This window comes from Caretta caretta, chromosome 2 (genome assembly GCF_965140235.1).
Source record: "Caretta caretta isolate rCarCar2 chromosome 2, rCarCar1.hap1, whole genome shotgun sequence".
Lineage (NCBI taxonomy): Eukaryota > Metazoa > Chordata > Testudines > Cheloniidae > Caretta > Caretta caretta.
The window spans coordinates 80,209,173-80,222,749 of NC_134207.1; the positions used below are offsets into that span (position 1 = coordinate 80,209,173).

A 13,577-nucleotide genomic window follows, 5' to 3' on the forward strand; every position below is an offset into this window, starting at 1 on the left:
AAAATTTATAGAATACACATGAGTTAGAATGATCTCTTTCTGCTGCTGGGCAAATTAATAAAACATATTTAAGTACAGAGGGAAGCAGAAACCTAGCTGATTGTAAGGGAGATGCTATGCTTTTCATCAGCACTGTTTCAGGCCTCTCTGATTCAAAAGAGCCATTGGATTGTGCAGGCAAGGCCTATGCCACACCAGAAGATTCCCATTCAGCAGTTTTCCCAGGGTAAAATTGAATCTCGTGCTTTCTCAGCAGAGATGGTAACTGGCAGTGTTCCTTCCATTTCTGAGGCTGAAAGTGCTAGGGGGAGAACAAACATGTAATGTGCCTCTGGCAGTTTTACAATGGGTGTTAGCCTCGCTTTGTAAAGAGGTAGACAGTCTTCTGGAACACTGCCAAGGGGAGGTACTCCAGAAACTATAGTAGAAATTTTCTCATGCAAAGTTGATTTGTATATATTTTTGTTGTGCTTTTAAAAAAACGCTCGTGGATTTTTTTATTAAAAAAAAAAAAATCCTGTTCAAATGGACAGTTAACTGATTCTTCAGAAGAAGTTTGCAGTGTTGTTGTAGCTGTGTTGGTTCCAGGATATGTGAGAGACCAGGTGGGTGAGGTAATATATTCTATTGGACCAGCTTCCGTTCCTGAAAGAGACAAGCTGCACAGAGCTCTTCCTCATTGAAAGCTTTCTCTTTCTTTTACCAACAGTAGTTGAGGCAGTATCTTTTACTGGATGATCTACTTTGTCTCCTCAGAAGAAGACTTCTCTATAGCAGATGTGGGTTTTTAAAATGGGCATGCCTAAATCTTCAGATGTGACTTTTTATAATTGCTGATATGTGAAGGAAGATTAATACCAAAGAGAGAGAATTTTAATTTGGAGGGGGGGGGGGAAATTAGTAGCTCTTGTTGGTTTTGGGTATTTGTTAGCCTGATACCTCTCAGCAAGAGGATTAAGACCATAAGCTCAGTACAAGAATAGCGTGACCAGTATTTACTCATTTTTTGACACCATGTTTGGGGGAAAAAAGAAAAGGAGTACTTGTGGCACCTTAGAGACTAACAAATTTATTTGAGCATAAGCTTTCGTAGTTCACAAAAGCTTATGCTCGAATAAATCTGTTAGTCTCTAAGGTGCCACAAGTACTCCTTTTTCTTTTTGCGGATATAGACTAACACGGCTGCTACTCTGAAACATGTTTAGGAAGTTAGTGATCTTTCTAGAAATTCAAGATGCACAAACACAACTCCAGAAAGACCTTAATTCTTCCCCTTTAAATCAATAAAAGCAAATGTTATTCCACGGCTTGTGAAGACGCTGCAAAAATTGAATAGGAACTTCCTGCTAGGGCAGAAATCTCCACTTGGAGTTGATAAATCAGGGCAATCTAAATCCTTGATTTAATGATTCTTACATTTTTTTTCTTTGTTTAAGAGGAAGGTTTTGATTTTCTTCCAAGTACAGACTGAAAAGGGAATTCTTAAGAGGAACTTGAAAGAAGCTTTAATATTGTTAGATCTTTGTCCACTGTCTTGTTCGGGTAGTATTGTCATGCTGCAGTAACAACATAATGCTAGCATCCAAAAACCAAGGACTAAATTTAGCCCTGATGTTTCTAAGTGCAGCATCTATTAAAGTAATTTGCAAGTTGCACCTGCCACACCAAGGGTTCAGTGGTCCAGGATATTCATTCATTATTTAACCCTGCTACTCATTGGCATCAGTGATAAGTGCTTAGAAGGGAAAACTGACCTTAGTGGGCATGCAGTACTTTCGGTCCTATTGTCAATTGAAAAACTGATTGAAAGCATGTTGCACACACCTTCTTGTATATCTTCTTTCATATAAAACTCAGGTGATTTGTCTCACTTTTTATTATTTGATCTATAATACAGGCAAGGGAGAAAAGATCTTTTTCGGTTTAAAGAGAAATTAATTAAATTTACAGGAAAGCTGTTTCTAATGGCAGGAGCTTAGAGACAGTGTCTTGTACTTATGGTGGCCATAGGGCTGCTATTGAGTCGGTCTTCGATACTGAAAGTGATATTCCCTGGAGGCGCTAACGTTTTTAAAGTGCTATTTAGAATAAGAGATCTGTTGGCAAATGTTGACTCTCTCTCTTGCTGTATCTGGCAGAATCTTCTCTTCTTTTACCTTTCTGGTGGTGGTAGCTTAATTAAGATCACTACGATGCATTTGTATACACTCCTTGAAACCTATTGAATCAGGCAGTTTGTATAGTATAGAAGGATCAAACTGAGGAAGCAAATCAGACATCCTCCCAATTTCTCCAAAAGCACAGTTTTACCTCAGTACAGTACAAGCCAGCTAAGAATTGAGATAAGCATCTTAATGGAATAAATGGTTTGAAATTATAGGTGTCCTTCCCCCACTTAGACATCCTTGGAATAGTCACAGCAGATTTGTTGGGCTTTACTCTGACACCTTATGCCTGATACATTTAAATTTTGCTTTCTCTAGAAAGGCTACAAAATTCTATTGACAATACAGCCTCTGATCATGCAAAATCTGACTTGTGTGCAGTCTAGTGCAAATTCCAAACACAGCTTTGTTTGTAAATGAGACTTCTTCAGAGGGTCAGAGTCAGGTGTCTTGAATGAGGACTAAGTCCATGGAAAATTTAATTTGAAAGTCTTCAAACTTCTTTCAGTTAAGAAAACAAACATGGCAGATGGAAACAAACTTTGGGCTGGATTCTGAAATGATATCTGGCTTCTTTGTGGTGCAGAGAGCCGGAATCTGGCCACAAGTAGCCAGCAGGGAATTTCCTTGGAATAGGAGTGTGCCAGTGAAAGAAATCGGCAGGGAGGAATATGGCAGAGCAGAGCTTTGTTACATAAGGTCCATTCTATCATTGGCATAAACTAGAAGAGCTGCTCAAAGCCTCACTGAGCCCAGGGCTGGTGGAGATCAGCTGTTAAAGCGTTAAGGCTTCCCCACCTTATCTGTCAGTCCATCCAGTCCTGTCCTTGTCCCTCTACTGGGAAGTGGAGCTCTCCTACAAGAGACAACAATAGTTTAAAAAAAAAAAAGTAGTTACCTATGTTTGTGTTTAACAGCAAGACAGTGCAACTGTAGGTCTCAATTTTATGAAACTGCAGGCCAAATAATAAATAAATAAATAAAATTTTCAAGGAAGTCAGAGGGACCCAAAATTAAAGGTTTACAAAGAATATGTGGAACGTGTGTCATGTTACCTAGATTATAGTTCTGTTTGGGCATACTTAAAATGACATGGTGAATTAATCCTTACTGTGGTTCTGCTAGAATTTTATCTCTAGATGTCTGCTCCCCAGTGAATTACCTCAGCCTGTTTGTATTAGACTTTAACAGTGAAAACCATTATATTTTTTTCTGACTTGAGTAAAATAATTCCAGTTTCCTGCTTAAAGGAATTTACAGTCAACTGGTAAATGACGCTTCAGTCTGGATATTACCCGAGACGGAGGGGAATCGTTGTCTTTCAGTTGGTTTGCCAAATGCACCATGCTAATCTTTATGTAAAGTTTCTTTCCCTGTTTTATGGATGATAATTGCATTTCCTCTCTCATGTACCAGCATGTTGACATCACTCCCATGTACTTCACTCTTCCCCAATCCCTGCAAGAGGGCTGCTGCTGCTTCTGAATCTGGGCCAGGAAAATCTCTTTTTCAAAACCTCTGGTGTTGGGGAGCAGCACGAATTGGAGGAGAAAGAGGGAGCCAAGGACTGCCTTCTGTATACTCCTCAGACCCCTGTCTGGGGAAGAGACTTTTCACTGCCAAGGACTCCGAACCTCCTCCCCTAGGACTTACAGAAGTCTCTCACGGTCTCACATCCTAGGCTGTTGTTGAACAGGCAGGCAGGAGTGGGCACAGAGGAGCAGGAAGGAGGGCAGGTCTAAGCATGTTTAGTGGAATTCTTGCACCACCCATTGTCCTTTGTTGAGAAGACCCCTGTAAATTTCAGCAAGGAAGCAGAGAAACTCTTAACTGCTTTTAAATATTTTTAATTTCAGTGTTCTCAATCACAGCCTTTAAAGGCATACTGTCAACTGAAAATTTTTTGAACTTGGCTAAATTATAAAAAATTAATCTGCCTATCATGTAGGCTTCTGTAGTGCTTTTGACCCCAATATCAGTTAAAAAGTGTTCCTGGATTTAGGATCCAAGGTCACCTTTTGAAATGTGCCTGGAGTCAAATCCCTTCAAACACTCTGCTGCTGATCAGTAATTCACAGGTATCTGAAACAGGCATGTTGAACAACATTTCAGTGAATCAAAATAATTGAAATATGCATTGGCTTTTAAAATTGGAACAGGACTGAAAAAATTGTTATGAACAAGAACAAAGTGAAAGATGAGAGGGTAAAAAACTATGGGAGCTGCTGTCTATGGGGGGCCGTAGCTGTGCTTAACAGTGCCCTCTGTAATGAATGGACTCAGTTTTTATAAACCAAATTGTTGTCTGCTTCAAGAACAATGTCCAAATGTCCCCAGTCTTAAAACAGTGATTTGTTCCATCCGTTGTGTCCCGAATGGCCACATGAGACGACAGAAGTGGAGGCAGGCTCACAGTGTTCTCAGATCTTTTCTACCACCTGCTTGTTTTTTCCCCTCTTGTGTTTTATTTTTAAAGGAAACTGTATTTGTAAGCAGTTTAGACAATGGGAATTGTAATTGTGCACAAACACAATACAAATGCCAAATTAAACGTCTTGTCTGATCAATAATTTCCATTAACAATTTCTGGCTATGAACATTTTTTCCCCTCAACCCCTTTGCCCTTCATTGTTCAGTTCCTTATTCATACTAACCCAGACAAGTAATGTATTTCTTGGGTTGGTCACTCGGTCATCAAATCTACATCCTCATCTCTCCCATGGCATGCACTGATTTGCCTTTTAATTCTGAACAATTTATTAAAATAGTCTTGTGTTCTGTCCACTGGACGGTGTTGCTTCATGTTATGCTTGACGGTTGTACCTATTAAGATTATAAACAGTTTCTTGTGGTGTGTAGCACAATTGGAACCCATCCTGATTTAAGTTCTCTAGGCACCACCATGTCATATTGTCCTCTTTCAGAGTGGCCTTAAAACTGTAGCTAACTAGACATGTCCAGTGAGATGTGCCAAATAGTAAGCTAAGGGTGAAGGAAATTTTTAACTTGTTCTATTTAGCAACTAAATTTTGAGAGATGGGCATTCTTTCTTCAGGAACAACAGATGCAGGTGGCTTGAAAGGAAGAATGCTCTAGAATTTAACAGGATCGCAAAAGTTTTGTAGGAAAGCATCTTTATTTCATGGAATTTTAAGGTAAAAACTATTTATGAATGATAGCTTTGTTGGTTATAGCTTACATCTGGAAACCAGTTTCATTCCTCTTGTGACTTACCTAGACTGTGGAGTGACCACAGTTTTTAATCTACCATCCTTGCAATGGTCTGTTATGCTGTACCTTTTTTTTTACCAATTTGTACACCTTGCACAATCAGTTATGCTGAATGAGGTCCCAGTCTAACTACATTATTTAACCCTGCAAATATGTTCATTTTCTCCTGAGAACCCTGAGGCAGGATATACAGTACGATATGTCCAACCGAAAAACTATTTCAGACTCCATGGAGCTGCAGTATGCTAAATTGTAACAGGAATGTGTGTTGGACAAAAAAAAAAATACTAGAAAGAAAGAGAGAAAATATAGTACATTGCATACACCTCACAGAATTTGTTTTTGGTTTTAATCACCTTTTCTAGTTCATTTTTAAAGCTCTTACTTAATGTGCTTTTCTTCACTCCTGTCATGGTTATTACTTATCACATTTATTTCCGGTTTGTGTCATTTTTGTATTTTCCTTTCGCTGTCACTTCTCCAGCTATTTTCCCGTAGCCTTTTTTATTTTGAATACTTTTAACCCAATCTTATTATGCAGATCAGTAGCATCTTGGAGTGGTGGTTGTGCCACACCACATTTATAGTAGATGCCAGGGTTTTGTGTAGCGTGTATATCTAGTATCTTGTCTGGACTTGTCTTCGTTCTGCCCCAAGCAGGTCCTCAAGAAATTCTAGTTCTTAAAGATTGATATTCTGCAAATGTTAAGGTGTATTTTATGAGCAAAAATTAGCCAGACTTTTTACTCCGTCCCCTTCCCTCTTATCTATATTTGACCCAAGTTCACTTTTGTGTATGAAAGAGAAAATTAGTTGTTTAACTATATTATGGTTTATAGATGCCTTGTGTTTGAATTTATTGGCAACAGTGGCCGCTATATTATTTCAGATAGACAAGTATCTACCTCATGCTGCCTTTCTAGTTTGAGTCTTCAAGAGCAATATAAAAATTATAAATATTTTAAACACAAAAGAACCTCATTAATCTGACGGCTACCCCTCTGATCATTAATCTGAATACCCCATAATTCTTGCACTCAGCTGTTTTCTCTCCCTGCTTCTCAAAGACTTAATATCATAGTGCTGTACTAAGAATGTATTACCTCTTACAACTAAATGACTTGCCAAACGAACAAAGCATGTTTTTTTGATTTCTCACTATTTTGCTTATTTTTTAAATGAAAAATTCAATAATTAGCAGTTCTCAGCATGTATTAATAGGATACCACTGAATATGTATCCTTCCTGTAGGTAAGAAGTGAAATGGTCTCAAAACAAATCTAGACTGAGTTTCTGTTTGAATCCCAGAGCCTTGAAAATAGCCTGCCTTACTGGCTTCTGCAAAGCACTTCACCCTGCCCCACCCTATTGCATGCACAGATTGCACTACACCTATTCCTCCTCTGTGACTAAAAGTTTGTTTCATCAGCATCTGTTTCTGTTCTACTTTTGGAGCTTGCTTTGGATTGGGAAGCTGCTCAGAACAGCAGTCTATTTGAGGCACATAGGGGCACTTGTCACTATAGTATAATTTTTAATGGAAAATGTCTTTCTCAAAGGCTGTCGGTACCCATTGTTTTACAGTACATGAACAGTTGGCTAGTCCAGGTGTTTCCTCTTTTGTTTTCGTGATATGTGGATTGGAAATTCAAGAGAAGCCTTTGCAGAATGGAAGAGCTGAGGGTTTGTATTTGTCTGTCCTAACTGCATAGCAATGGGTGGGATTTGGAAAGAAACCCAAATCCTGTGTGCTTTTTAATTTTAAAAAGTGTGTATTGTTTTTATCCTTTCTGACTCCTTTAAAACTATTAGTATTTGTTAGTGACTTTACCAGCTCTTAAATAAGCGAATATTCCTATCTTATATATAATAGTTTTATAATTAATAGTATTCGGAAACCGACTTTTTTATTCAACACTAATGGTTCTGTGTTTTGTTTTGTTTTGTGGGTTTTATATTTATTCAACTTAACAATATTTAAGTTTAAAAGTTGAATTGATATTAAAAAAAAAAACAACTAATACCAGTCTCTGATGCAATAAATTAAAGTTGCAGGCTGAAAATGAGATTTAGTGATAGGTGGCTATTCGCTGCTCAGTGGGCATCTGTGTCTTTGGGGCAGCCGGGCAGCCTTAAGGAAATTCCTGACTCATATCTGTCTCTTTACAGGACAGTCGGCCAAATATGTCAAGACCTCTGATCACTAGATCCCCTGCATCTCCGTTGAACAATCAAGGCATCCCCACTCCAGCACAGCTCACAAAATCCAACGCACCAGTTCATATTGATGTGGGTGGGCACATGTACACCAGCAGCTTGGCCACGCTTACTAAATACCCTGACTCCAGGTAAGGGTAAAGATTGCATTGCATGTATTTTGCCATTCATTGATTCAGATTTATGCTTAGACGTTATGGGACTCTATTCTCAAAATGTTACATTTCACTCCTTTGCTTTAAAATGAGCTTAGTGTTTCTGAGTAGGTGGAAGGTTGATCTTTCTTCCTCTCCTACCGTACACCTTAGACTAAAGACACACATATTGGCAAATCCCTTTTGTTTATGACCTAAAATAAAGTTGGCACCAAGGCAGATGTTCTTAACCCTTGCATAAAGTCTGTTACTATGCACTAATTTTCTCTGACTTCATATATGAAAAATCTAATGACATGGTTACAAATTTACATACAATTTAAAACAACATTTTTAGCACCAGTTACTTTCCCACACTGTTGACCTGTAATCCCAGACAACACTGTTTTAAAATACAGTTAAGATTGTAACATGTCTAATAGCACTCACTTAAAACCTTATTAGATCATTTGTATTTTTAAAACAATTGCAATTATCTGTGGAATCCTAAATCTGCTCTTATATCCCCAATTATACGCGAATGGCTTGGGGATCCCCATAGATCATGAATATTAAATAATGCTAGGAAATTTTTACATCCACAGACCAATTGTGTGATGTCAATGGAGTAAAGTTCCATCGTAGAGCTGGGGGGATGTCTATTCTCTTTTATTTAAAAAAAAAAAAAAAGCACTGAATATACTCTTGATAAGCTTTACATGGGCAAGATTTTAATTCCTCACTCTAATAGATAAAGACATAAAAAGTCTCACTCCAAAGTCGGAAAAAAGGAGCTACGCACAAAAGTGATGTTCAAAATTAAAGCTGGCCAAGATATGGGAATTCCTTTCCACAAAAAATTTCAGTTTTTGCAACATTTTTGTCCTGAACTGGGATGAAACATCAAAAACATAAATTTTGTCACAGGAAGAGATTTCAAGAAAAAAATCAGCCTTGGTAGAACCAAAAACCTCTGGCTGCTCAGTTCACCTGAGCCACAAGCTCCAGGAGCTGGAGAGTCAGAGAAAAGGAAAATTCTGCAGTAAAAGTTTTGCAAAGAGGGCATTTTTTGTTAGTAAATCATTCAGACTAAATTTTTTTTTACCAGTTCTGTACAGAACATCACAGCTGGGCTATTCAAGCATCCTCTTGTATAGTATTTCTTGTTGGTGGCACCATATCCCTCCTGTTTAAATCACAGGTATAATTTACGCATTTTACAAGTGCTGTAAATGTACATTCACTGCACAAGTCAGTGTACTGCTTCTGCTTTGAGTTTCCTCCACATTGCAAATTACCATATTTCCTGATTACAGTCCTGTCACATGACTGCTCTAAGTGTCACACTTCACACCTACTGTTCATCTAGTTCAATAACAATAATAGAACCCTTGGAACAATTATGCTGTTAAACCATTTAGCAGTTTAAGCTCTTTGCTTTTATCTGTTTTTTGGTTAAAAAAATTTTCAGGTTCTGTAGCTGTACTTTCCTTTTTTTTAATAGCACATACAGTCCATTTTAAAGCATAGGGTTCTGTTCTGAGCATACACATCACTGCAATGACACTTTTTTTTTTTTATTCTTCCCTCTGCTAATGCAATATAGCTTATAGTTTTAGTAAGGGTGACAATAGTATTATAATACTAAAGGCACGTGGAGAGAGAGAAGAGAATGCTTATGGAAAGAAAGAAAAACAGAAAATAAAAAGTTTATCCTACCTGATAGGGCATTTATTTTCAGAACAAGGAGCACTGCCTCTTGTGTGTGTGTATCAGAAGGGGGAGACCAAGGCATCATGAAGGGACAAAAGAAATACAAGAGATGTGATTCATCCAAGAACTGAAAATTTTTCTCCTGGTCCAGCAACAGTGTAGGGAAAAAATTTAACCCTGAAAGCATTTGTAGTGGTCTACAAAACTGGTTCTAGCCTTGTTGGGAACCTCTCTTAGGGAAGTGAAGAACAACCATATGAAGTGGAGTTCGGGCAATTCAGCATGTCTCAGGATCAGGCTATTGATACAGTCATGGAAGCTTTAAAGAAATATTTCTACTCCTCTTGTTTTCCTCTTCTAGGAAATTTGAGAAACCATTTCTGCTAATATATGCAGCTACTGTTTCCAAGTTAGAGGCAATATGCTGGTCCAGCAAATTTAAGTGACCAAAATAAAACATCATATGGGTGGGACGGAATTTCAGCTTAATCTTTTCTCCTCTCAGTTCAATGTGCCATTGTAACACTTTATGAAAGTGGAAATGGCAGCTGCCTATGTTAGAATCAAGAATTTAATAAATTTAAAATGTAATAGCAAAAGTACTGACTTTAAAGAAAACAAAACAAAACCCACAACCGCTAGGTAACAGCTGTCTTGTTTCATGTCATTGTGATAACCTCTTTTGTTTCAAGTCTGCACTGTTTTTGTTTGTTTGTTTGTTTTTGTTTTAGTAGTCCATGTCTCTTGAACCAGTAGATGAGTGAGTTACACAGATTTAACTACTTGATAGTGGGGATTCACAGCCACTTCTAGAAAGTTTTAAAACACAATTTTTAGTATTGGCAGCCTCAAAAGAGCAATTACTAAACCAGTTTAGAAGTCAAGTCAAGGGCTGTGAGGTGATAAGATGGTAATCATGATGTGACTTTTATTTTATTTTTATTTAAGGTCAGATATCTCACAGTCTTCCAGCACACTCATTTATTTTTATATCTATTGAAGAGTTGGAAATATAAACTTTCCAGTGATACACTACATTAAATTTTAGCCCCAGTAGTTGACAAGATCCTGACATTCAACCTTACATATATAACTGGTCCCTTGGATTAGCAGGTTTTTGTGGCAAAATTCCAGAACTTGAATCAGTGTTACTGTTGATTTCTACTTTGACTAAGGTGGAAAACAGAAAGAAGGCATGATTCTTGTAAAGATGTGGACCTTATATTAAATGCCCTCTGTTGTTTTTCATTGGAGGCACAAGGTCACAGTTTCACATCTCCCCAAAACAAACCATGAAACTGACATGGTTCAGCTGAGATCTTGTCTGAGTGATTGTCCACCTGGATTCCACTCTGGGTGTATATGCGCGCAAGATCGGATTTTTTTTGGCCAGTAGTGCTTATGGCCATGCTTGCACCTATAGTACCCTAATACATCCTTCTCCCCCAGCCCCTCCACCTAAGGGCATAAAGCCCAACTATCCTTTGGTTCCTTCTTTTTGCCGAAAGCTGTGAGATGGAACCCGTACAGCATCCATCCTTTCTTTGCACACTGGTTAGTCCTGCTTAGTTGGCTAGAATCCTAACTAGTTACTTTATTTAATTAGTTGAATAGTTAATAGCCTATTGACTAAATACTTATTAATAGCTTTGTAAATAAGCTTCAATTAGGATAGATCCTACTTTCGCTCTATAGACATGTGCTAGCAACAGGGCAGAAGCTAAATCTCCAAGATTCAGAACCTGTCCTTTATGATATGCTTCTATGCCTGATGGCAACTGGTGCTCCCAGTACCTACTCTGCCTAGGCGAGAGACGCCTCCAGTAGCAATGTTGGCATGTCATTCTTCTCAAAACGCACTCAGAGCCAGGGAAGCTCACGTGAAGTTGTTCCTTCTTAACAGCTCCAATGCAAGCTTCCTTGAACACCGAGAGGAAGGCTACAGCCAGGCCTCACTCATATAATCAGTCTCCCTTAAGGTACATCTACATTGCAAACAAAATCAAAAACACAGCAATGGGTCTCAAAGCCTGGGTCAACTGAGTCAGGCTCATGGGGTTTGTGCTACAAGACAAAAGATAGCAGTGTAGATGTTCCTGCTTAGCCTGGAGCCTGGGCTCTGAAACCCGACAACGGAGGGTGAGTCTCAGATCCTGGGCTTCAGCCCAAGTGGAAACACCCTACCTACACTGCTATTTTTAGCCCCATAACATGAGCCTACTCAGCTGACCCGAGCTCTGAGACTTGCTGCCACAACTTGGTTTTGGTTTTTTGCACATACCCTTATTGCTCCAGAGAGCTGAGATTCCAGTCCGAGTAGCCCCATCTCCTCAAAGGCCCCATTCATCTACTATCTTGGTATTTCTATCCTCTGAAAGGGGCAGAAAGGAGCATTGCTCAAGGGATGAGCCAAGGCACAGGTCACTATCTCTGGCACCTAGCAAATTGAGACACGAGAGTCATCAGACACAATTTGTCTCAGGTGCCATCTTCTAAGGGCTAAAAGCCTGCAAAGGCACCAGACAGTGTCTCTGTACCAACTGCTAGGAGTGCACATACAATAAATTAAATTGGTGGAGTGTGTTTCTCTTGATACAGGTCCCAGCGCAGAGTGCATTGGTACCAGGAGCGTTGACAAAGAGTGCTTCAATACTTGGAGCTTTGGAACAATGTCTTGTGGTAGTTAGTATCTCAGCACCAGCTATCTTGGTATCTAAACCATACATAGCACAGAGTGACTTACTGTGAGCCCAGTATCTGTCATCTCTCCTTGAGAGATTGAGCGTGGTGGTATCAAAACCACTAGGTCTTATGATAAAAAATAAGTAAAGTAAAAAATCATCTGTATGTCAGGTTAAAGAGGCATCCTATCTCCAGTAGTGACTTCTCCTCCATACAGGCACAAGATCCTCTCAATGTAGTGGCCCCTCTCTGGGAGGAAGAATACACCTTTTCTCCTTCTTCTCTGGGCATAGTAGGGACTAGTCTTCCACCCCTTCCTGGGTAGCCCAGTGAGAGTTTGGAAAAGATTCAGTGAGAGGTATCAGGAAAAGACATTGCGCTCATAGCCCTCTTTCTACCCTCCAGGTGTCCCTCACTTCAGTATTCATATCCTTACCATCTGAGGCCCTATTGGATGCCTATGGCATAGCAGTACTCCTGAGAACCTGTACTATCCACTGTCTCCAAGACTAGAGCACCCTCCCCAAAGAGAGTTTTAACTATGTCACAAAAGCAGCTGGTACAGCCTCAGATACTGGACAGAAAGGAGGAGGAAAGTGAGGAAAATTATCAGCTGCAAAGAGAAGGAAAAACTATCCCTGCTGTAATCTCCTCCTCCCCAGATGAGGCAGTGACCACATCTGCCTCAGTGAATGAATTCAAGGTGTTCCAGGATCTCATAATGCACATGGCAGAGACCCCCAGGTATGCCCCTGGAGGTAGTTAAGGAGAAATGACCTAAAACTCTTGGAGATTCTACATGCTTCTACACCATGCCCATAAATGAACGACTCTTGACGCCATTGAAAAACACATGACCCGCACCATCATCCATTCCAGCCATTCTGAAATGAGCTGACAGGAGGTACCAGGTTCTTTGCCAGGGACTGAAATAGTTTTACTCACATTCAGCACTTTGTTGTCTTGTAGTGGCTGCTATTCAGGAGAGGTCAAAACAACAGGGACCTCAGAAACCCACACCAAGAGAGAAGGGCCTGAAGAAATTGGAACTCTTTTTGAATGGAAGGTGTATTCATCAGCTGGATCCAGCTATAGGTGGTGAATCACCACTCTTCTCTTCAGATGTGACTATTTAAATTGGGATACGTTGTCTGTTTATAGACAAGCTTCCAAACACCAGGAAGAGATCAGAGATCAGCTGACTGCCTGCACTGTCTTGCAGGTAATGCTGGATGTGTCTGACAGGGCTCCAATTATTATGGTCACGACAGTAACAATGAGGTGGTTGTTATGGCTTCAGACTTTGGAGTTCCCCAGGGAGATCCACACAATAGATCTCCCTCTTCCCCCATTTGAGGGTAACAAACTTTAACTCTGAAAAGGATCAGGTCCTTTATTCCTTAAGGCTCAAGGGCGACTCTACACTCTTTGGGGC

General features: G+C 39.5%; 1 protein-coding gene across 8 annotated transcripts in view; it reads left to right on the plus strand.

Annotated features, from left to right (window-relative positions):
* The window catches only part of KCTD1 (potassium channel tetramerization domain containing 1), a 150,655-nt gene that overhangs the window by 84,012 nt on the left and 53,066 nt on the right, over window positions 1-13,577 (plus strand). For 6 of the 8 annotated variants that reach the window (XM_075125258.1, XM_075125262.1, XM_075125259.1 and 3 more), the window contains exon 2: window positions 7,566-7,744. In XM_075125258.1, the coding sequence (XP_074981359.1) occupies window positions 7,566-7,744 (179 nt within the window). Of the gene's footprint in view, window positions 1-533; window positions 606-6,995; window positions 7,080-7,565; window positions 7,745-13,577 lie in introns of those variants that run through there. The other 2 variants (XM_075125263.1, XM_075125257.1) reach the window with 2 other exon arrangements.